The following is a 25,681-nucleotide window of genomic DNA, read 5'->3' on the forward strand; positions in this document are numbered from 1 at the left end:
TGGTGCAGGGAGAGGGAATAAAAAATTAAGAGACCACTTAAAAAATATTAATTTCCCTGTACTTATTGGGTATGTGTTTGAGTAAAATGGTAACAATATACCATTTATAATATATATTATAATATTTCCTCCAAAAGTTAAAAAAAAAAAAAACTATAAATATTTACACACACACACACACACACACACACACACACACACACACACACATGAAGTCAGAATTATAAGCCCCCCTGTTAATTTTTTTCCCCATTTTCTGTTGAACATAAAGAAGATTTTTTTTCAACATTTCTAAACATAATAGTTTTAATAACTAATTTCTAACTTTTGGATCAATCCCTTCACCATTAAACTGACTTCGTTAAGTAAACAATGTTTGATAACAACAGCATTTCTCTGCCACTCCGTTCACCTAGTTGTGGTTAATGGTAAGTGAGTTGAACTTGTAACCCAAAGGTAACTTGTGTTCCTCTGTGAGTTTAATATACATTTTGCACAAATTTCATATAGAAAGTCCTTTCTTGAAGATGATATCCTTTGGTTTAAATCATTTAATGCAGATAATGAGTCAGACACCGTATCTGTCCATTGCGTGGCCAGTAAAATTCCCATCATCTCTGTTTAATAATTATTCAACCTATTAACAAGCTTAGATTTGAAAGGGTGACAGGCCTATTAAAAGAATTCTTTTTTTTCTTTACAGAATTTGTAATTAAACTCTTCTACACTTAATGTAACAATAGGATTTCTGAAAACTTCAAAAAACATAAAAATATGATATATAAACGTACAAAAATATCTGTTTTTGCAAATAAACTCATAAATATCCTGCTGCTGCCTTGTAACAGGAGTATTTTTTTTAATCTGTCTGTATAGACCAGTATTATCAAATATTTTTGTTTCATGTATTGTGACATTCTGACATCTTAAGGCAAACTGAGACTGAGAATGATGATGTTCTGAAGCTTCACATTCTGTTCTTAAGGTTTTGTATTTTACCCCATCTCATATCTTAGACACTATAGCCATTAAATATTTCAAACACAATTTCACAGCAATTCGTAACTTTTCGATTTAGTGGCTAATTCGTATGATCTCTTTCCTACAATTTAGTATGATTTGCTCATCCCCCAATGACGGTTAGGTTTAGGGGTGGGGTTGGATGCCACACCTCTTTTTAATAATCATTCATTTTCGTACGACTGAATTCATCACGAAACTGAAAAAAAAACAACTGTGAAATAGTTACATTTCCTCATGAGATGAGGCTGTATATTTTTGGTCTTAGCATTGCTCAGTAGCTATTTACAATCATTGTTAACTTGCTCCTGAATATACCCCCAACAACAAAAGAAAAATTTGTTGAAAAAATTAATTACATTTAAATTAAAATAAAAAAATCAATTGTTTAAAAGTGTTCTCAATAGTTCAGTCAGTACAGTATTCACATTTTTCTATAATAAAGTCTGCTTTATTGCTGTATGTTCATGTCAGATGTCCTTTCCAAGTACAAGTAACTGAAAGAAATAAAAGACAGCAACGCGCCTTAGTACTGACCAAAAATAGCCAACTTTAAAGTCAATCCCAATTCACACTGAATATATTTAATAACTGAATAATCATTGTGTGGTAGAGTCCGCCAACAAAACTGCATAAACACATCTGACTTTAGCTTAATCCTGAATCCAGTCTTCTTTAGCCCAGTCGGGCAGTTGAGTAGAGTATTCAAAATCAGGTCCCTTATAGCGCAGCGCATGCAGATACATAATCAACTCTTTCTCTGTCGGGTCAGGCCTTACGATTTTACACTCTCCACATAAATGATCTCTAACAAAATCCTTTGATCTCCCAGTTCTGCTGGCATCATCGGAGGCCAAATCCTTATCTTTGCGTGCCCCGTTTATCTCTCCCACAGACTCAGATGTGCTCTGCTGAACAACTTGCCTACTTTCTGCCTTCACTTCATCCAGTGACACTTCACTGGAGCCACTGCTTGACTCGATCACCGTTATTTGCTCGTTGCGTCCTTGAGCGCCATCCTTACACTTTGTCTTTCCTGAAACCTCTTCATCAGGCAAATCCAGCAAGTGCAGGCTCTCCTTTGACCTATGTTCTTCAATGAGAGCCTCTAGGAGCTCCTCGTCGCTCATACCCACCAGCCCTCCCTTCGCTCTGTTTGGACCCCACGCGGAAGATCCGTAAATGGGATCGTTGAGGATTGGGAAGCCCAGAAACTGAAGGTGAACCCGAATCTGATGCGTGCGTCCTGTGAGTGGCCGACAGCGGACCACACTGGAGCGTCCGTTAAAGCTCAGTCTCTGGAAGATGGTGCGGGACTCTTTGCCTTTGGGATCAACCCTACAGAGACCTACGCGAAAAGACACCACCAGGATGGGCTCCTCGCAAACCACCTCTGCCTCTGGAAACTCTCCCTCCACACGACACACATACTCCTTCTCTAACTGGGAAATGAAGAAAAGATTGTTAAAGTCACAAAAACGTCACTTTATTTTAAAGGTACAATTCCCACTATTAATAAACAATTAACTAAGACTTTAATATCCATAAACTACCAATCAATAGACTACCAATAAGTACTTACTAATAGTAACTAGTTAGTAGGGCTGGGCAATATTCAGAACCTATAAATCAATCAAATTTTTCCAGGTCAGTTTTTTCAGACACTTTCCCTGCTGTGTGTGGAGTCACGTGACCTCGCTCTGTTAAGGCTGATTTATATTTATATGTTTTTTTTTTTACTTATATATTATTCTGATGTTATAGTTCTGCCAAGCCCAAATGTACAGTCCTTCGCATACCTGCGCACCTCTTTAAAAACTTTTAACTACACGTCACAACTACACATAGTGCAAACTTTGTTATTGGTCAGCTTAGTAGCAGTGATAAGGGTGGGCAGCACGGAGAGTCGTGTTTTAGACAATGTGTGTTTTAATTTCAGTTGTTTAGCATTGATGTATAATAAAATATCATAAATAGTAGATAGTGCGTGTTTACTTCAATTATTTTAAAATCATGTTATGCACCCTTCATTTAAAAATCTCTCACTTGTAATAAGTGAGCATATTTACTGTACAAAACTTGTCAGTGAACTATGAGGGTAAAAACAAAATAAATAAATAAAATAATCATTTATTAATCATAATCTAGTTAAAATATTCAATTAATCGAGATTTTGATTTTAGGCCAATAGATATTGAGTAGGATTAAGCATGTAGAATAAGATTATACTTTATAAGTACTAATAAACAGCCAATATCTTAATAATTGGCATTAGGTAATAGTGGAAATTAAAACTAAATTTTACATTTAATTAATTTAAACTATTTATTTAGTTTAGAATTTAAACTAAAGTGGTAACAATTTTAGTCATTTTCTGTTGTGTGTACATGATGTGTGAATTCCTTTTGGCATACATCTCTTTTTAAACTAAATAATCCTTTATTAGTATGCCATGATTGAAACTGGTTTAAATTCAAATTCTCTAATCAAAACATATATATTTTACAATCATTCCATATGATTAAATCCACAGTAACTGTGAATCCCCGTTCACTTGAAGAACAAACATTACACTTTATAAATGGGCCACATTTGTTATGAGGTATCACATTAGTTAAAGAAAACTTACAACAAATAATATTGTTTTAGCAATTATTAATTTTAGTTGATTTCTGCATTTTTAAAACATCATTAAAATCACTCAAAGCTATATTTGTTAACATCAATTAATACAATGTGATATAAGTAACACATGAACAAGCAATGCACAAGTGTAGTTCTGTCACTTGAAATGAATGAAAGTTAATAAATGCTGTAACTAATGACACTCAAATGTAAAAGCATTAACAGTTATGTGACTATACTAAATAAATGCTTCATTAAAACATTTCAATTGGGGGACTAAAGTGTTTTTCTTTTAAAACTTTTGAAACATTTTATTTTAATTCATGCTAAAAAATTAAACAAATTTACACAAAGAGCAAAATACTACATCAAGTGACACACATTGTCTTTTTTATACTGATCACCACAAGTAAATTGTGGTCAAGAATATTCCAAAGCAAATGAGGGTATAGCTTTTTATGCTAAAAGGCTATTTCAACCATTTCTTTTTCCCTCACCATTTACTCTAACTCAAATAGCTCTCAGTGCTTCCCCCAGGTTTGAAATATACTTGCGGTGGTATCCTTTACCCACAGCACATAAGTGGTCAACTACATGCGACAAACAAAAAAAATGTGATTTTTAACTACATTTTTATTTATTATGACACTGTTATACACCTTTTCTTTTTAATGGGTTAAAGTTACTTTTTATGCTATTCAGTATTGCTAAAGCATTTTAGATATGTATAAAATATGTAATATATTAACATCATTAAATTAATCAAATATACAGCAAATGAAATATAGATAACAGAAAAAAAATAAAAATACACATCATTGCTAAAAATTATAATAATTTGTAGAATAAAAAGTGTAGATTATTTAAATCAGGCAAATTAGTTGATTAGCCATTTCTATTGGTGTACAAATATTTAGCAGCCAGTATATTTTATTTTCTCTGAGTATATAGTAAAGCTTATCTGAGTCATTTATTAAATGATTAATCATTTAATGTTTTTCTCGCGGCTGTGTGCTTGCAGTCAGCTGCAAAAGGTAATGCAAAAACGCATACAGAACCAGCAGTAGGAAAAGTGCAGAGCAAAGAAGAATCGATTGCAAATGTTTGGCCTTCTTGGACGGATACAAAAGAAAGTGTAAAAGCATGATAATAATAGTATTATTCATGCATCATCACCAAATATACTCGTGTGGGAAGCACTGAGCTCTATACTTTCATGATTTTTTTTTTTATATTTTAAACATAAAACAAGAAATGAGATATTCTGATGAATATTAGTAAAAAGCAGCCACTAATATTCATAGTAGGAACAAAAATATGATAGAAGTCAATGGCCATTTTTCCCAATAGTCTTCAGTATATCTAGCTTGTGTTCAACAGAGGAAAGACCCTCAAACCGGTTTGAAATAAGTAGAGTGAGTAATTATTATATTATTTATATATAAATTATATATATATAATATAATTATGATTAATATTTGGGTGGGGCCGCACAGTGGCTCAATGGGTAGCACTGTCACCTCACAGCGAGACGGTCACTGGTTCAAGCACCGGCTGGGTCAGGTGTCAGTTTTAGTGTGGAGTTTGCATGTTCTCGCTTTGTTCGCGTGGGTTTCCTCCAGGTGCTCTGGTTTTCCCCACAGTCAAAAGACTTGCGCTTTACGTGAATTGGGTAAGTTAAATTGTCCGTAGTGTACGAGTCTATGAATGAGAGTGTATGGGTGTTTTCCAGTGATGGGTTGCAACTGGGTTGGCATTTTATTCCACTGTGGCGACCCCTGATTAAAAAAGGAACTAAGCTGAAAAGAAAACGGATAAATGAATGATGAATAATTTGGTGAACTATCCTCTAAAATAGCTGTACTAAATATGGCGAACAAACTGAAGGACGTAAGACAGAATTCTCCAGATTTCTTGGTATGTCTCACCTGTCTCTCTCGAACCATCACGTCCAGTTTTTTGGAGACCTCGAGTGTTCGTGCAAACAGCAGCACACCTGAGGTGAGGCGGTCCAGACGATGAACAGTGTGGAGGCCAACAAGACCTTTCTCCTTTCCCAGAATGAAGATGACAGTGTTGTGTCGGTAGCGACCGCAGGGATGGACAGGCAGTGAGGAGGGTTTATCCACCACCACCACTTCACCATCATCCACCAGAAGCTTTAAGGGCTGGCCGCACACCGGAGGCTCATGACGATGAACAGTGTTCCTCAACAAGTCATTGTTCTAATCGAAAAACAAAACATTGAAGAAACTTTGAGATGCACTTACAGTTTGGAGAACCTGTTTACAATGTAACTCAAACTAATTTTAAATAACAAGATTCTGCTGTACTAGAAATATTCTGTAAACCTACTGAAAACTGGGTTAGTTTTTGTGATTTGTTTACTTTTTTCAATTATCTTTTTTTGTGGTTTTTCACCTTTATTATGACAGGACAGTAGAGATTTCTGACAGGAAAGTATTGGGAGCAGAGAGAGAGAAAGGATCAGCAAAGGACTTTGAGCTAGGAATCGAACTTGGGTTACTGTGATCATGTCGGTGCTATATGTCGACGCACAGTACCACTAGGTTATTGGCATTGACGTGACTCGTTTACTTAATGTGGCAGTATAAATTGTATCACAATCATATCGTTTTCTTTTTTTTTCGAGACTTTTCATTTCTTAGAGTTGTTATATTTAACAAGTCATTGAAGTGATATTCAAGACTTATCTCAAAATTTTGGATTTGTTTGTGTACTGAATGTAATTTGTTAATAATAATACGTGCCATTTTATTATTCGATGTCTGAAATCACTGAGAGTAAAATAATGTCACCGCACTGTGCGTAGTTAAGTAATATATATATATATATATATATATATATCAGAACATTAAAAGTACCACTAGATTTGTAATAGTAATATAACTTTAAGTTATATTAACTTAAAGAGCAAAGAAATGCATTACTTAAAAAATAATATTTGTTACTTTTTATTTTAATTGATTTTTTTTTTTTTATAAATTGCTGAATTAAACCTAACGTAGTTACGTTGAATCATGACCTCAATGAGAAAATATGTTAATTATTTTGAACGCAACGAAGAAATGGAAAAGTAGAGGATTGTTTCAATGGACAATGATTTTCAGTGATTGTCCTCAGCAAAGGTGAGGAAAAGTAACGCAAAAGTAACGTAACGCCTTACTTGGCAGGAAAAGTAACAGTTAATGGTTACTTTTAGGGGGTGTAACTCAAATATTGTAATGTAATAATTTCAATAGAAACTTTCCACAACACTGCTAAAATATAGGGCGACATAAGGAAAATCAAGAGATCTCTTACCTTCAATACCACATTCAGGTCATCCACAGGGGTTTCATTCAGTTTAATTCGCCCCTCTTTGACAGCAGCATTGTAGTAATCCAAAGATTCCGCCCGAAATTCCTTCTTAAAAACGTCCAGAAGAGTTTTACCAATCCAGCGCCCCTTACAGTAAGACTTAAAGTCAAAATAATAGGGGTGCACTTTTCGCAGACCGCCTTCAAAATAGTAGGAGGTTTCCGCGAAGTGCTCCTGGTTGAAGCTGACGCCGGTGTTGCGCTTCTGCGGGGGAGGCACGTAGCGCTCACCGGGCCGCAGCTGCTTTCCGCCGCCACGCTTTCGCTTCCTACCGCTGCATTGTCCTGCAGCCTCATCCGTCTCCTCGTTTTTACGCTTCCCGCAGCTTGTTTTGACAGTGCTGTCCGTGTCCCCGCCGCCTTCTTCCCCTTTATTGTCCATGTCGTACAGTGATAAATGTGTGTTCACCGGGTGTTTTGAGGACTCTACTTGCGTGCTGTTTCTCCTGACATTCAGCACTGAACAATGGGTTCTCTGAGTTTCAACACTCACGTTTCTGTTCTGATACACGCGTTTTATAAATTCACTATTTTGTCTTCTTCCAAATCTTAATAAAGTTAATGCTTGTACGTGTGTTATCTTCCACACGTGAACCATGCTATTCAGCGGCTCAGCGATACATTTCCGTCTTGTGTTGATGACATAACGTGACGTCATGTGTTAGTGAAATATCTGTAGAGTGAAATGTTGTAAAACCTCCCAAGATGTACATTTTTTGGACCAATATTTCTGAAAGTATTCAATGGAAGAGAGGTTATTACCTGAAAAGTTCAGCATATCCAACAAAGAGAGGATCATGTATATTTGCATCATGTATATCCTACAAATTACCAAATTGCTAATTATTTTGAAATATCTCATTTGTGTACTTTTTGCAATGTACATGAAAAAACTTTACTTCACTTATTCTATAGTTGCACTCACGATAAACATCTTTGGGATAACATTTTTTTTTTTTTAATTTATCATCCTTGTTTAAATATGATTTAAATTTATCTATGAAAGATCTATTTCTGTATTTCTCTGGCAATGACAATGCTTGATCTTATTGTTAAATCTTTTATACACAAAAATAAATTTCGAAATTAAATATCTAGATTTAATACTTTCCTTGCTGTAATTTCGTTCAATATTAAATGTATTAAGCCTATTAATAAGAAGAATAATACGTTTCTTAAAGCTTATGATAATCTTTTTTTCTTAATGATTGAGGCTTTGTAAAGTTTTTTTTCCACTTTCTCTTTCCTAACTTTTGCTATTGTATTTTGTCTTCAATGCAGTCATGTTATTTTTCTTGTATTCAATAAAAAAGTAAAATGCTGTAATTGATTTTATTTTATACACTTCCCAAAGCCAATTAAGTAGAACAGATAAATGTGTGTATTTTTTATTTCAAACTTACATTTAGATTAGTCCAAACTAATTTTCTTTATTTATACAATTGCATATTTTAATAGCATTTCTTATTTAGATATATTATAAATCTATTTTACTTTTTAATATATACAGTATAATACTGCATGATTATATATTATGATAGTTGTATATAAATTTTCTCTTTCTTGAAAAAAAAAAAAGTTTATATGGTTATTCAGAAATCATATAGAATAGTAAAGGGTTTTTCAAACATCAGTTATGTTGGGGGTCCGTGGAAAATTAGCTAAATGCATAAAAAAAGTTTAACCAAAATCATAGCAGGGTTTGTCTACAAGAAGCTAAGTTTGATGAAGGCCTCTCACACAATGTGAACTTATATGAAGGTTTGTGGCATGTAAAGGGCACTTAAAATAAAAATCAGCTTTTGGACAGAACTGTGTGTGTGACCCAGGAGTGCGGTTTCCCCGGCCACCGAATTGATTGACTCGTGCCACGTTTCTATAATAACATGCATACAGAACTTGTTTTTTTTTTTTTGCAAATAAACTGGAATTAAAGCATTTGTTACAAGGTTCTGTGATTTTGATAAGTTTTATAAGTTAAAAGTGTTTTTGAAACAGAGCATGTTTGTAATAAAGACAGTAAAATCCAATTGGTATTTTTGACTAATAAGCTGTGTTTCAGCTTCATTCGAGTCTGTCTCTATCACTGACTGCTGTTTATCTGATGTAACATGATGAGAGGCAGACACACATGTGGCATGATGGGTGGGGAGAAGCAGCTCATTTGCATTTAAAGCCACAGGCTACAAAAACAGCTACAATGTATTCAGACAACAAAATGGGCAGATTCTGTAGCCTATTCATAAATAATCTGATAGGTATTTTGAGCTGAAACATATTCTGGAGACACCAAAGTCTTATCTTAAATCTTGTAAAAGAGCTAAAATAGGTGCCCTTTAAAATATTACAATGACCTGGCAAACTATACTGATTCCGACGTTAATAAGCAAAAGACACAAGTTTTTTTATTCTGTTTACATTTATTGTGTACATTGAACATCCTACATTTACCATGTAGATTAATACAAAAATGTCCTTAATTAAAAACGTTAAATCAGATTACACAGCTGATTAGACGACAGCAAAATCTGGCTCATGCGCAGAAGAAAGGAAAAAATTATATATATTTTTAAACTAATTCTAAGTCCAATACTTAAAAGTATTTTGTTTGCAGTTTATTTAAGCCTTGGCATATAACTTAGAAGTGAGACGTTAAAAGGTACCATGATAGCAGTACACTATTTCCATTGCTTCTTGCTGTATAATATGCCGAATAAGCAGAGCACGTGGCCACTTATGAAGCATACTGAGATCACAAGCCTTAGATATGGAAGTTCTTGCTCACTCAGGGTTAACGTCTGTGAAGACACACACCACCTACTGAGCTTGTTTCAGTCTTCTAGCAATTTCTGCATCTGAACCTCAGTTTTAAGTGGAGAATCGGTAGGATCCAGTCGATTGTGTTTCTAGGCAGCAGGTGAGATGGGATGAGAGGCTTTTCTTCAGCACTACGGGCTTTCCGAACCACAGCACCAGCGCCATCTCCTGCAGGGGTAACCATACTGCAATCAGAGCTCATCGCTGGAAAGAGAAACAAATCAACAGCCACACACTTCAGATGAGCTGCAGTACAGTACAAAGCAATGTGTTTTCATTCATCTCTGAAAGCCAGACCCTGCAGGAAAAACATCACTTTTTTCATGCACCTGACAGTTTAGAGATTTTGGGCTTTGGGGCTTATCTTTATGCAATGGATCATTCAAAATACACTTTTATTTGTTCATTTTCTCACATGTATTAGTTTGTGTCTATAGATTTCAGTTGTAGTACAGATTTTTTAAGGCTGTTTTCTTATTAGGAGTTTTTTTTTTTTTGGATTAAGACTAAATCTCCACTTCAGTAGCATTTACATACCCCCAAAACTTCATTAATTTGAATTCATATCTTTGTGCTGAAGGTTTTTACCAAGGGTTCATACATTAAACAGAGCTCCCACTCTAATCCACGTGACAAGTTACCAGACTTTCACTGAATAAAATGCTAAATTTCCATGACCTATAATGAACAGTTCAACATGCAGCCAATAAATAGCAGCAAAAAGTATTTTAACAGCCTGGTGACTAAACTGTACTAAAGTGATTGTCGTTTTGACAAGCAGAAAAATTGATACAATGATTGTTTCACTTACTTTTCGAGTGTCTTGAACTTATGGTTTTGTTGTTAATCTTTATGAATCCCTTACCCAAAGAGCACCAACACATTAATTACTCCTGAATCACTTTTGGTTTGATTTTAAATAAAATGATATTGAAAAACAGCCTAAACATAACAATAAGCAAGACACACAAAAAACAAGAAATAAAACCGTGTAGAAAATTAGAAAAATTAAATTTTGATAAATAGAAAGAGAAATTTAAAATGTCAAACAAAAATCCCAGGTATCCCATGATTTGGGCAAAAATATGTACAATTCCCTGACTTATAATATCTGGAAAAGACTTTTAAAATGATCTGATATTCCATGATTTGGGCTAAAATTTATAAAATTCCCTGACTTTTAATAATTTGAATAGATTTTTTTAAAATTTTAAATTCCCTGATATGACATTTCTTTCCTTAAATAATGCATAATAATGAAAATGATTTTTTTGGGGCTGTTTGCAGTAAATTCTAAATTAAGCTGTGATAAAAAAAAGAGATTGCGAAATTCCCCTCAGTAAAAACCTTGACTCTAATAAAAAGTAGAAATGTCTGCAAATTAGCACATTCTTATTTAAATAATGGCTTGTTTGCATATTTAAATAAATATTTTTAGAAAACTTGCAATCCAATTAAATGTAATCAATCACCTATTTAAGTCTGGTGATAAACATGAGTTAATTATTATTTGTTTTTCACCCTGTTCACCTGCAGTGTCTTGCCTTATGCCGAGTTCAGACTGCATGATTTTAGCCCCAGTCTTGACTTACCGACAGGTTTTAAAAAAAACTGCTGACAAATGCCTGACATCACAGGCAAATCAGTGCTCGTTCATGTGAGTAACAATCACACAGTATGACCTATTAAAGATGCGATCTGAGAGAATCATGCCGTGTGAAATGTGCTGACTGAAAATAACATTGGCGATTACCTAGAGCCAATGTGAGATTTGCATCCACTAGTATGGGTATCTGCAGGCCAGGGGGAGGTTGGGGTGAAGTTAAAAGTGCTCATTTTCAGTTTATTTGTACCCAAGAAATTGAGGAAAAAAATAGGGTAAATTTGTCCTCTATCGCCAATTTATCTTGCAGTGTAAACAAAGCCTCGACGAAATGCTACCCCAGATAGTCATGCAGTGTGAAAATATCTGTGGCACGACTACTTTGAAAATCATGCAGTCTGAAGTCGGCATTAGGAACTCAAACGTACCCCGGCCACTGGTGTTGCTTGTCTGTCAGTGGGACATAAACCACTCCCATCAGAGGTTTTCTGAGGAACGTGCCATCGCTCTGTCGGTCGTACTGCTCCAGAACTTGGCTTCCACCCTCTGGGCCCACAGGCAAAACAAGTCTCCCACCTGGCTTCAGCTGTTCCAGGAGCTGTTGATGCACAGGTTTAAATAAGACAACTGCAGGGTATGTGAACAAGAATTCAATCAGATTCATTCTGTGCATACAGCTTTCGGGAGTGTAGGAGCAGCTGCTCCAACATGAATGGCATCATATGGGGCTTCATCAGGAAAACCAAAGCGTCCATCACCCACTGTGGACACAAACATTAAACATTTGTAATGTAATGTAATTTCAACACCAATGTCATCAAACTTAGATGAACAGAAACAATGTCAATGTAGAAAAAATCTATTATATTAATTCCTCACCCACTAATTTAATTCGTCCCGATGCAAGTAATTCTGGGTCGTCTGCCTGGACATTTTTCACTGAGGACTGCACCAGTTGATCTATGTGGTCTATTCCCACTACTTTTCCAGATGGTCCAACCTGTAGAATAAACACAGTAAATCATAATGATGGTTTACAAAAAGAAATTAGCAAATACATATACATTTTGTCTGGCAAAACAGTAGAAATGTAATATGGTGTTAATTGGTTTCTTAATTGGATGGCATGGTGGCTCAGTGGGTAGCAATGTTGCCTTACAGTAAGAAGGTCACTGGTTTGAGTTTCGGCTGGGTCAGTTGGCATTTATATGTGTAGTTTGCATGTTCTTTCCGTGTTTCTGTGGGTTTCCTCCCGATGCTCCAGTTTTACCCCACAGTCCAAAGACATTGAATAAACTAAATTGGCCGTAGTGTATAAGTGCATGTGTGAATGTAGGAATGTATGAGTGTTTTTGTTTTGGGTGGGGGGCTTATATTATAGCCATTGTAATTGTAAAACAATTACAATGGCTATAATATAATCTATAAATGTTTTAGAGAAGTCACCTACAATGTATAATAAATGTTTCTACACCAAAAATCTGTCAAGAACAATTAGAACAATCATGTTTTTTACATAAATCTATCTGTTACACTGAATGGTAAACGTGGCTTGAAACAAAAAGTAGACTCTTTAACTGCATTTAATAAGCTTAATATGCAGATAAAAGAGCTAGTAAATTTAGTGTGGACCACAAATTTGACCAAACGTATATAATGATCATTATTGATTATAATTTAGTAATTTGTCACTAAAAACAAGATGGAATAAGATCATACTTCATTTTGTAATACAGATATATTTGTGTCTTGAAAAAATAGCAACATTTGGAATTACTGTTAATTCGAAAGTAGTACTGTATTTCCATATTTTTAGGATTTTCAGGAACTTGAATATTTGTTTTTCTTTATTTTAAATCCTACAGTGTCTTCAAAACTGAAGATGAGGTGATTATTTCTAACAGCTGTTTATCCTAAAATAAGGGTTTATAAGGCAGCTACTCTGCATGTGTTCAAAACCAAAAGAAACACATTTTCAATAAGAAAAACGATGATCAAAAAGGTAAATGATGATCAATAAGGAAAATATGTTTACCAAAAATGTACCACAATCATGCTGCACTGCTTGCTACAACCTTAAATAACTATTTTGCACAATGTAAAAGTTTAAATACCTCTTTTGCACAATATTCACCTTTAATACCTCTCTTGAACAATATCCTGCACAAATTGTATAGTTAGGTATCTTATAGTACAGGTGTGTCCAAACTCGGTCCTGGAGGGCCGGTGTCTTGCAGATTTTAGGTCCAACTTGCATTAACACACTTGCAAGGATGTTTCTAGAACGCTTGATGAGCTAGCCCATGATTAGGGTTGGAACTAAACTTTGCAAGACACCGGCCCCCCAGAACTGAGATTGGGCACCTCTACTATAGTATATATATTTTTAAATACGTGTTTTTTTTTTTATGAATGATTCATTTATGTAGCACTGTTGTCCTGCGAGACACAGAATTCGCTGCTCTGTATGTTCACACATGGAGCAGAATGAAAATAAAGCTTGACTTGACTTGACTTGAAAGTTGAATGACCAAAACTCTGTTAATAAACATATTTTAAAACAAAACTCACCATTCTGGCAAAGCAGGCAGTGAGATATCCACTTCCAGACCCCACATCCAGCGCTGAGGCTCCTTCTGTTAACTTATCACTGAGGACCTCAAGAGCATGTGCATGCTACACAACAAACCATTCATTGTAATGCATAATAATTGACAATAACATCTATTTTTACATGTGTTTTTCTGACCTACCATATGAGGGGCACTGATTGTAGCCTTGTATCCTTTGCACAAAACAAAACAAAAAGTTGTTTAAATGAAAAATGGTCGTGCACTCGTTTCAGTTTGCTTCAAGCAGTCAAAGCAATATGTTTGCTGAAATAAGAAAGTCACCTATGGACTGAGGAGAGTCAGCGTACGGGTGGTCTCTGGAATAAATCCCTCGATCAGTGGCAAGCATGGCATTAAACACTCTGTCGTTGCGAATGACTCCATGATCTGTCACAGAAAGACACATTAAACTGTATGGGACTCCAGGAAATGGCCTCAAATTTGTGTGTTGACATGTACAATTGCTTTCTGTGTTTACTATCAACACTACTGGTCAAAAACAAGAAAAAAAAAATCTACTTTTTTTGAAAGAATTTACCAAGGCAGCATTTATTTAATCAAAAATAGTGTATAAACAGTAATACTACAACATATTATATAAATGAGTGGTTTTCTATGCGAGTATATTTTTTAATTTTATTTATTTATATGATTTAAGTCTAACACTTTATTTTGATGGTCCATTTGAGTATTAGTAGACTGTCTGCTTAATATCTGCTGATACTGCTCCTTCAACAGCTATTTAACTGACTATAAGAAACTTTGCAAGTACATGTCAACTTACACTTACCCCAACCTAACAGTCTACTTATAATCTAATGAGAATTAGCTGGCATGTAGATGTAATGTAACTTAAATTCAACAAACAGACCATCAAATTAAAGTGTGACCGATTTAAACAGCAATTCCAGATTTCATCAGTTTATAAAGCAGTAAATCATCATTTCATAATAACACAGAAAGCAGTTATTTAACACGTAAATATTTAAGTTACTGCTGTTTAATCAAATAAATGCAGCTATAATTAATTACATTAACAGAAATCTTGCAGAAAAACAAGTATTTATCTACATACTGTATATCTCTATATATTTTCTTACCTCTCAAGCGAGTGATGAGTTCTACATGTGTTTTGCCACTAGACATCCATGCCATGGTTCTGGAGAGCAGCAAACCCATAGGGACCGCTACTGCCGCCAGCCTGAGGACAGACTGCATTGCCTAATAAGCACGGCCTGCAACAAGAAATGACATTCTGATTTCACGATCAGTCCACAAGAACAACTGCCACGTTTGGCCAGGATGTAAATTCACTCTAACATACACCTGACAAAAGTTATTATTTCATGAGAAAAACTAATTGGATATAGATATATTTTATATATACAGCTATATTTAATATTCTATAAAAAAGAATATTAAGATTATTTTTGAAATAATATAAAAGTGCCTGTTTTCACACATAATATTTAGACATTAGAAATGTTTTATGTAGTGTTCAAATAAGCCTGATTTTAAAATCTCAACAAACTATAACAGTTGTTATTCTTGTCAAATGTTATAAGCTAAAGGTGGGAAAGGCTCTAAATCAGAAATTCCCAAACTAGGGTCTGCGACCCAAAGTTAGCCCAGGGTAACCTTTGATTTGGCCCGCCAACCAATCAGATAGGGAAGGTTTGGGTGAATCCCTCAACAAGGGATCGTCATTTCTAATTAAATATAACCTTTTGTTTGTTTGTATGTCTGTTTAATTGCTGAGCTACAAAAAAGCAAAACTGAAATTAAATTTTTCAATTAAATGTTGTGAATTAATCAGTGTTTTTAAAGAGTTTTTCTTTCTTTTTTTGCCATTTTTTTGACAGATATGTGTGGCACGTTGCTAAAAACCCTATTAGGACACATTTATTCAACTATCAAGTAAAAAAAAACGTTGAACTCTGTTATAAATTACATTGTAAGAAGTAAATTATAACATGTAAAAAATATATGAATAATAATACGATTAAAGTATTTTATTTATATTTTAAATATTATTAAATTGGAATGTTACCATGGCAACTTTAATGTAATACAGTTTGGTATATTTAGCTTCTGCCCACCACCATCAATCAAGTTTAGTTTTTGGCCCTTCATAAGAAAAGTTTGGGCACCCCTGATATAAATATTAACATTGTATTCAAACACATTCCTAATAAATCCAGTAAATCCAATTAATTCAATTGACATTTTTCAATAGCTTTATGAATGTTTGTGTATAGTGTGTATGATATAACGTTACACTTCGTAGTCTTCAAAGCCTAAAATTAAGCCAGCAGCAGGCTTGCTACTTTTTAATTCTATATTTAGCATGGTACATAAGTTTTTGTGCAAAATAAATTTCATAATTCAATCTTTACAGTGTTTGTTCGACTCATTAGAATAGTTTTAATATCTGAATCTACCTGCTGTCGGACCTCAGACCGCTGATGCGTCCAACATGAGTCCTTGATTCAGGTCAACAAACGTGAGAATCGTACCTAAATATTGCACGCCCTACATCAAATAAAGAGCGAAATAAGAGAGCGTTACTGTATACGCAACAAACTGGGCTTTACGTTAGACGCAGTTTTCTCAACGCATGACTAAAACGTCACAGAGCATTACAAATTAATATTACGCAGCGCATTGAGAACAAGATTGAATAAGACTGTTTTAAAATAGTAGCAAAGGCAAGCTATGTTACTATAAGCCAAAAGTACGTAACTGTCAGAGCGGAGCAAAAATCTTACTCGTAAATTTCGACCCGATGTCAACGTGCTGAAGGAGTAGACGGAAGTCGAGTTTCCAAACACATCACTTGGACCAATCACATTCAAGGAAATTCTGACTGACAGGCGTAACAGCCAGTGCGATTCGGTAGGTAATCCCTGCCGGTTACGTGCATCTCAGCAGCAAAAGCAGAAGGATGGGTTTTACATGCTAATGCTTGTATTTATTTATCCTTTTAATATATGATATTAGGTCTGAGGTGTACCGAGAGCATCGTAGTTTAAGGTAAGCACCACTGTTTTGGTTTTACGACTGGTAACGTTAATTTTATACAGCTTCATTAAATGTACTTGTAGGAGAGCTAGTATGTCAACAATCGGTTTGATAACGTTACATTGGCATGTAAACAATCAGCCAATAAACTTTTACATGTATTCATAGAATATCCTAACTGGCATGTGTTTTTAAGATTTTAAATCCACTAATTTTAATATCCATATTTTTATTACGCGTGTAAACAGCAAACTTTTAATAAAAGCATTATCCATTAAATTTGTGCTTTAATAATCAGGATAATCATGATGATAGACGACTTCGAAACCCACGCGGCCCGATCTAGCGGTGATCTGTGGTCAGAGGTCTGCTCCAGTCTGCCAGAGCCTCGGGAACAGCATGGAGGACAGTTCACAGACTCATTTGAGCCTTCCTCTCCTGGCGACCCTCACACAGACTCCCCCAGAGCTGCTAACTTTAGCCCATGGGAACCAATGGCTGACTCTGAGGTTTACATTGCTGGTTTAGGTACAGGAGATTAAATATGATTACTCTGTATTTAATATATGCCCTGTTGAATTATTTGTAAGTGCATGGTACCCTGCTACTTCACAGAAAATCGACTGAAGAGAATCAAGGGACAGTCAAGTGAAGTAACATCAAGGGAAATGTTGCGTTCTTTGTCCCAGGCTAAAAAGGAGTGCTGGGATCGATTCCTTCATGATGCCCAAACCTCAGAACTATTCCAGGAGGGAAACTTTGATCAGAGGTTAGTATAGAGATTTTAGAAATGCCAGTCTCGTTGAAACAACACACACACACAGACAGACAGCTAGACTGGAAGTTCTGTATTGGGAAACTCTAATATGTGGCCTGACATAAACTAAGGTATGGTGCTAAAATTGACAATAGGAAACTGTCTTAATGAATGAATCATTGGATCAAATGATTAGTTCTGCAGTGTTGCTCAGAGATGCACAGTTTGGATTTTTAAATTTTTACTTACGTAATCAGGAATGTCCCATTGAGATGCGTTTATCTTAAGCATAAGACAAAGTTAAAAAAATAATACATACAAAGACAATAGAAAACAGATTTTTTTTAAACATAGCTGGTACAGATGCCATCTTTGGTACATTTTCAAATTCATTCCATATACATGGAGATTAATTAGAAAATGCAGATCGACCAAACTGCATGAAAAAAAGTAAACAGACAATATTGTGTCTTAATTGCAGCTTACTCAATATTGATCTCTTGTTGAACTTGAATAAATCAATATAACAATTTGATTGCTCTCATAATTCGTACAGTAGAAATTCTATATTTGTATTATATTATTGATTTACATTTGATTAATCAATTTCTGTAGTATATCTTTTACCTGAATGCTGTCACTGCTCTGCAGAAGTGACTTCTAAAATTGCTTTCATATCCTTTTTTTTTTCTTTACTAATAAGTAAACTGTTAATTTTAACTAATAATAATAATAATAATAATAATAATAATATTTTTTCAATATTACTGTTTTACTAAAATTTTGATCAAATTAATACCTGGGCATTTAAAAAAATACATTTTAATCAACCATCAATACAGAAAAGTATAAATAAAGATGCCATTAATTGGAAAAGGCATACATTTATAGAATAATTATGCAATGTTGACTATAGCCTTTGCATATTTATACTCCTAAAATACTGACATTTATCTGGCCATTCTTCCATACCAGTGAGTTTCAGCATTACATTGTAGCGTGTCAGGGGAAGGTCAGAACTCTTGGCCAATCTAAACACTAAATTTGTTCTGCCTGAACTAGGTTTACTCTTGGATTGTGTCTGTCCCCCACATCACCGATAACAAGTGTGCAAATGTGCTGCTAGCCAGATAAGATGCCCACTCTGGTGAGAGTAGCAAATTTTGATGATAGTCTAAAATCATTTTACAATCTTTTGTGACATGTGGTCCATGGAATCCTATTTTTGCAATGGGATAAAAAGGAATAAAAACTCACATTCTGTTTTTCATCTAATGGCACAATATATAGAATTTTTTGTTTATTAAAATATCCTAAAATCATTAAAGCAGTGTTCTATATTTTTCTGATTATGTACATTATGCAAAAAGTTTCAAAAATTGTTAAAATCCAGAGAAACAAGCAATTTTTTAATGGTAAGGATGTCATACATCCTTAATTTCCATTTTGGTTTTATTGAAAACAGGGAAATGCCAAAGATGCAAATATCAGACTGCAAAGTGCAGAATTATGATAGGACCCTAAAATGTATTAAGTGTGATATAACAGCACTGCTTCTTCCCCATGTGTTCATGAGTAGAAGAACTAAAATTGGTGTTTTGTGGCATAATAAAAGTTCTGCTGCTTTTGTGCCATGCCGTATTCGTCTCTCATCAGCATTTGCTTAAATGGCCTTGTTTACTTCAATGGCTTTCAGTCTTACTCTGTTTCATACTACCATGGTAATAAGTGAATGTATGAATGAATGAATATGATTTCTGCAGGAGACTCATTGAAGACCACGATTCCACACTCAGTCACGGCAACAGCAAACTGTCTTTGTTTGTTGTGAATACAGTATACTGTGCATTTAAATATCAGAGAACAGATATTTTCTTCTTAGATTTGCCAATTTATATCTTGAAATTCTGAATAAGCATCTTGCAGTGTTTTTTTTTTTTATAAGTGTTTTTTTTTATATTTGTGATATCTTGCAATTTTGAGATCTTATTTATATAAGAATATATTTTCCCAAAAAGGAAAGAAAGAAATATTAACATACTCTTGCTGTGTGACAGTTTCATTACATTAAGTCATTTAGTAGACAATTTTGTCCAAAGCTACTTAAAAATCAAGAAGATATTAAGCGACTCAACACGAATATACACATGATACTTGATATATTGATACTGCTAAACAGAATAAGCTTGGAAACGTTTTTTTCATGATGTGATTAAATGCATTTTCAATTGGCATTTGCATGATACCAGTAATACCAGTGATTCAGCAATCCTTGTGGGATTGGGAAAATCTTTCTACCAGTGAGGAACTGTGAATGAAAATGTCCTGAAAAATAATTTAGAGCCGTTCTGTGATGATAACAGGAGATGACACTCGCTTACTTACCTGGAGGGGTATAGACTTGCAGAAGCAGGTGGAGGTGAGAGGGGTGCAGTGCCAGTGGCTGTTCTTTTAGTAAGCATCAATGATTTAAACTTGTTGCAAGCTTTGACCAGTTGCCAGTGCAGGGGAATAAAGAGATGTGTGACTTTTGCTCAATGAAGACCAGACAATCTGCAGCTTCATGAATCATTTGTAGAGGTTGAAGGGTGTAAGATGGGAGAGCAAGCCAGAAGAGCATTACAATAGTCCAGCCTGGAAATCACAGGAGCTTGGACCAGAAGTTATGCTGCATGCTGAGTCAGGAACGGTCTTATCCTTCTTATGTTAAAATAGTAAAAACCTTTATGATTGTGCTGCTGTGTTAGCAGTGTGGTCCTTGAAGAATAGCTGGTCATCAAAGATCACCCCAAGATTCCTCACCAAATTAGATATTTGTTAAAAAAAAATGTAGAATTTTAGAATGAACATCTCTGGCCCTTGATCCTGTACAATAGCCTCTTCAGTGCATTAGGTATTTCAGCAAAACTAAAAGCTATTCATTTATTTTGTAAAGTAAGACCATTTCTAGTTATTGGCCTGTTAAGAAAATAAATTTTAGTTGATTAAATTATGGATTTCTTTTATTTTCACATTTATCAGTCTATGTGTCAACATATTCATATCAGTTTAGTACTGCAAAATATAGTACTGCATATTTATGGAGGTGAATCAATCATGCTTCTGAACTAGTCAAAAGAACTATAAAAGACAGAAAAGAGTATTGATGGGAGAAACAAACTGAACCAACAGATCAGTTCGCTGTGTTAACATTTGGAAACAGCACATGCTAGTGACACCTGGTGGGCCAAATAAAATAAATGCAACAAACTCGGAAAACATGAAGGAAAATTTGCTTTTTCAAACACATTTCCAATAAATAAATGTATGCAGTCAGCTTTTCCAATATGTGAATGCACAATCTTTTATAATTTTTTTTTTATTATGCGAAAATCACTTTTATAAGGGGTTTCAACACAGTTGTGGGGCAACAGTGTGCGAATATATCTCTTTGTACACTTCATTAGAGGCCCATTAGTGATGATTTCTCTCTCATTAGCTAAAACAGCTCTGAGTGAGAAGTAGCCACCGGCCATTAAGATTTTTTTACTCTATTACCTTAATCTGCCCTGCCAAGGGTGTGCTTATGTGTTCATGTTTAAGTGCTAGTCTGATTTCATCATGTTGTTTATAGATGTTTAATAGTCCTAGTCTTCATGTTGTTTGTGTGTATTCTGCATTACAACTATCAACTTCGGTGCCTTGTTTTTCTTGGGAACTAATGGGGTTGAAACCAAAGTTTATTGGACCATATAGCTTTGGTACTTTCTCAAGTGGTGGACCTAAATTTTTAATAGGTTGCTGCCAAACCGCACCATAGTTCAATACCATAAAGTTGAGCTGATTTCAACCCCTCTTGATGCTCAAGCCATCCTAAACGTGTTGTGACGCTTTCACCAGAGCATGAAGCTGGCTTCTATTGACAATGAATGACTTCCAGCTACATTGATGCTCTCGCCGATGGCGGTTAGAGTTTTCACTGTAAATGCTAAAGATAATGCCAGCGACTAAGAGGCGTTATATATAGGGTTTTATGGCCCATTTCTCCTGAGTGGTGCGGTATAGGTCGGTGCACTTTATGGCCGTTTCCACTGTCAAAACGTACCAAAAAGCGAACTGTACCATACCACTTTTTGGGTACCCCTTCTAAAGGTTACCTAACATGACAACTGGGTACCAAAAGGCGGAGCTCATGCACAAGCCAGGAGAATGAAAACAAAACAGCCTTTTAAAAATACACAGCTGAGACGTCACACCAAAAGTAGAATCTGTCCTGTGTCCTGTTGTTGTTTACAAGGCCGTCTAAACTGTGAGTGGTTTCACTTTCTCAAGAGAGCGTGCGTGCTTGTCTATATTTCACGTGCACGTGATTATTGAAGTGCTTCTCACATCCGATCCTTTCTGAGACTGAAGGAAAAGACCGGAAAAAAAACAAACAAACATGATTCTTTCAGCAGCCTAAAAAATTAACTAACTGCATCTATAATCAAATTTAACTATAATCATCACCATTTGGACTATTATGAACTCTGAATGCCGGACTTACTTTCTAACAGAGCTTACATGTGCTGGTGAAGATTACAGATACTGATGAGAGGTTTGCATGTTGTTTTTGAACCCAAAGAAGGACTAAATGTTTGCTGTGTGTAGTTTTTCTGTAATTGGTAACATATCAGAGACTGTAAGAGGCTGTGTATTCATACATGTTGCATTTATTTATTTATTTTATATAATCGCAGACGTTACAGGAGGCTATTTCGCACTATCATTGTAGAAAGGTTAGTAATGAACATTTATAAACAAGTATTTGTGTGTAAAGAATCTGTTTTGTGAGAAGTGCTTCTCATACGATTTGTGAACAACCTGTAAAGCTTTATTTTGACATTTCCTCGAGCGAGAATGACGTCGACTGCAGCTTTGTCATACACCACACCCACCTTAAGGGTACCATTGGCAGTGAAGACACAAGCCTGATAAAGGTGACCAGTACCAAACCATACTCTGCCACTTAGTGGAAACGGGCCGTCAAGAAGCACAAATGATAGATGGCTTTCTTCTGAACCACTTCTTTTCAGTGATAATGTTAGTCCTGTTTTAAATCTGCCACTATGCTGACCTATAGACATTTGTAGCTCCGCCCTCATCTCATTTGAATTTAAAGCGACAATCACCAAAAATAATTAAATGTGGAGAATTTAGGCTGAAACTTTACATACACACTTAAGGATATCAAAGACTTATTTTACAAATAATAAAAAGAATTGGGGCATAATAGGTCCCCTTTAAAACATCTACAAGCTACTAAATGATTCCCCACTGGGGGCAATCAGTGAATTCCATGATTCATGTGGATTTTATGGTATTATACGAATCCTTCCAATAAAGAAATAATTAATTCTTGAAAGGTTTTGAAATTGACTATGCCAATTTGATATGCACTTCAAACCACTTTTTTGAAAAACAAAAGATTTTTACTACGATTCAAAGCTTCATAAAGCACCGAAAAAAGCAGACATCATTAAGAGACTGTGTTAATACAATGTGTTAAAAATGATATGACAAAGCACATAAGAACAGTTCCTGTCTGTGATTATGTTGAATAAATGGTCTGCGTGTAATTATTCTGTCTTGGTATTCTTGTAGTGCTTTGGAGCAGTTCAAGCGCTGGCTGTCTCCTGAAAGAGTGGCCATCAATGCAGAAGAGCTGGAGTACCTTCTCCTGCCCACACAGAACAGCGAGACCCCTGCCAGCTCCAGCCAAACTGACAAACCCTGTGTGGAGGAGGAGGAAGAGTGCCCGAGTCCAGAGAAATAATGACCATATCACAGCACAACCTGTATGCTGACCAGCAGTACAAGCGCATATTGTGATCCATTTAATGGGATAATATGTTTTACAGAAATAAATTAAGCTGGTGCTCGATTCAAGATGAATTATTGTACACATTTTTGTTGGTATATGAATAGATCAAATCTCTTTATTGGAGATATTATGCTTGCCAAGTAACATATTGTGTGGATGGAGGAAGCCAGTTTGTTATGAGAAAGTATGTGTATAAACAACATCACTACGTCATCATGTAACATTCCATGTATGTATCATCTGATGCATTTCTGTATGTGTTGATTTTTCTCCCGCCTGTAGTATTAAAGGTGATGCTGTTATAAGCTAAACGGTGCATCCATGAAGACAGGATTTCATTCAAACATTAGTAGAGATCGTTAAGTGTAACATACTTCATGTCTTTAATGATGTTAGCAACTGTACACTTTATTCTGAGAAGATAATAAAATGACGAAGGAACCATAATGAGATTCTTGTGTGACCTTTGTAGTGGTGCATACTGATTTTTTTTTGCCCAGCAGTAACCAATAGATGTCAGTATTGTTGAATATGGATGAGACATCACTTCAGGGCATTCCAATCATTATATTGTTCAAGCATCATTGCTTTGTTCCACACCGGCTGATTTAATTCTATAAAAAAAAAAAAAGAGTTATTTGTATTATATCTGAAAATGTTATATAATATATATATATATATGGCCTGACTTCTTTGTTTTCTTGACGTTTTATTGATCAGGTTTTCTGTAAACCTGCTTGGAATTTCCTCCACAGGAGTTGTTTTGTGTTTACAATATTGTGAACAAAGATTGGTCATTATGGATGCTGAGAAAATACAACAGACCAATGCTTTGTTGAACTTTTTTCAGCATTCGATTGATTTGTTTTGAGGAGTTTTCACATTACTGTAATGACTTTATGTTTGCGTCTCTAAACTTGCGAATATGTTAGAGGTTAGATGTGATTGATTCATAGAAACCTATAGTGGACAAAAAAGAATGAAGAACATTTTGCTAACTTTCCATTTTATTATCAAAACATTCTCTGACTGTGTAAAACATCCTTTTTAAAAATGTTTTTAAACTTATTTTCTTGGCTATAAAACATTGAGGAAACATTATAGGAAAGTTACTTTTGATTTTTTTGTTAACATTTCATAATCACAAGTGATAATATTTTTAGACAAATGTGCAGCTAAATGTTTAAAAAGAAAAACGTGTTATGAACGATGTTAAACTAATGGTTTTAAAACTATTAGAGGCCACATAACTTTGCAAAAATGTTACTGGATGAGTGTTTGTTCAAACTAAGGAAGAATCTTGCAAGAACATTCAGAGAATAGTTCTTGGAAATGAAAAACAAGTTGTAAAAGCATTGTGCTAATATTTATAAATATCCATGATATCACATACATATATAGTTAAAGTCAAAACTATTAGCCCCTCATTGAATTTTTTTCCTCTTTTTAAATATTTCCTAAATGATGTTTAACAGAGCAAGGAAATTTTCACAGTATGTCTGATAATATGTTTTATTCTGGAGAAAGTCTTATTTGTTTTTATTTTGGCTAGAATATAAGCAGTTTTAACTTTTTTTTATAAACCATTTTAAGATCAAAATTATTAACCCCTTAAAGCTATTTTCTTTTCTCGGTACAGAACAATCGTTATACAATAACTTGCCTAATTACCCTATCCTGCCTAGTTAACCTAATTAACCTAGGTAAGCCTTTAAATGTCACTTTAAGCTGTATAGAAGTGTCTTAAGAAATATAGTAAAATCTAAGTCATCATGGCAAAGATGAAATAAATCAGTTATTAGAAATGAGTCATTAAAACTATTGTTTAGAAATGTGCTAAAAAATCTTCCATTAAACAGAAATTTATATGTGTGTGTGTGTGTGTGTGTGTGTGTGTGTGTGTGTGTGTGTGTGTGTGTGTGTGTGTGTGTATTAAATGTTACAAAAATCATTAAATATTTATTTATTAAATATTTATTTCTTACTTATTGTATGTAGTTTCAA

General features: G+C 34.8%; 3 protein-coding genes across 12 annotated transcripts; 1 reads left to right on the top strand and 2 right to left on the bottom strand.

Annotated features, from left to right (window-relative positions):
- Window positions 1-1,455: 1,455 nt before the first annotated feature.
- Window positions 1,456-7,659, bottom strand: rpusd2 (RNA pseudouridine synthase domain containing 2). Its single transcript, NM_001327917.2, is given in 3 exon segments — window positions 1,456-2,462; window positions 5,574-5,870; window positions 6,970-7,659. Coding segments are annotated over 3 exon segments (1,740 nt in total). The 5' UTR covers window positions 7,624-7,659; the 3' UTR covers window positions 1,456-1,673.
- A 1,766-nt stretch (window positions 7,660-9,425) lies between these two features.
- On the bottom strand, window positions 9,426-16,883 carry pcmtl (l-isoaspartyl protein carboxyl methyltransferase, like). 10 transcript variants are annotated; one of them, XM_087288768.1, is made up of 10 exons: window positions 16,826-16,874; window positions 16,499-16,589; window positions 15,158-15,292; window positions 14,340-14,444; window positions 14,199-14,230; window positions 14,017-14,121; window positions 12,325-12,445; window positions 12,121-12,206; window positions 11,874-12,043; window positions 9,426-10,010 (listed from the first exon to the last, which is right to left on the bottom strand). In XM_087288768.1, exons 3-10 carry the CDS (start codon window positions 15,273-15,275, stop codon window positions 9,974-9,976), a joined length of 774 nt encoding a protein of 257 aa, XP_087144894.1. In that variant the 5' UTR covers window positions 15,276-15,292; window positions 16,499-16,589; window positions 16,826-16,874; the 3' UTR covers window positions 9,426-9,973.
- Window positions 16,884-16,944: 61 nt separating this feature from the next.
- ccdc32 (coiled-coil domain containing 32) lies at window positions 16,945-24,124 on the top strand. The gene is given in 4 exon segments (NM_001198753.1): window positions 16,945-17,090; window positions 17,377-17,606; window positions 17,694-17,847; window positions 23,458-24,124. Coding segments are annotated over 3 exon segments (549 nt in total). The 5' UTR covers window positions 16,945-17,090; window positions 17,377-17,383; the 3' UTR covers window positions 23,630-24,124.
- Window positions 24,125-25,681: the final 1,557 nt, after the last annotated feature.

Source organism: Danio rerio, chromosome 17 (assembly GCF_052040795.2).
Source record: "Danio rerio strain M-AB ecotype USA chromosome 17, GRCz13ab, whole genome shotgun sequence".
Classification (NCBI taxonomy): domain Eukaryota; kingdom Metazoa; phylum Chordata; class Actinopteri; order Cypriniformes; family Danionidae; genus Danio; species Danio rerio.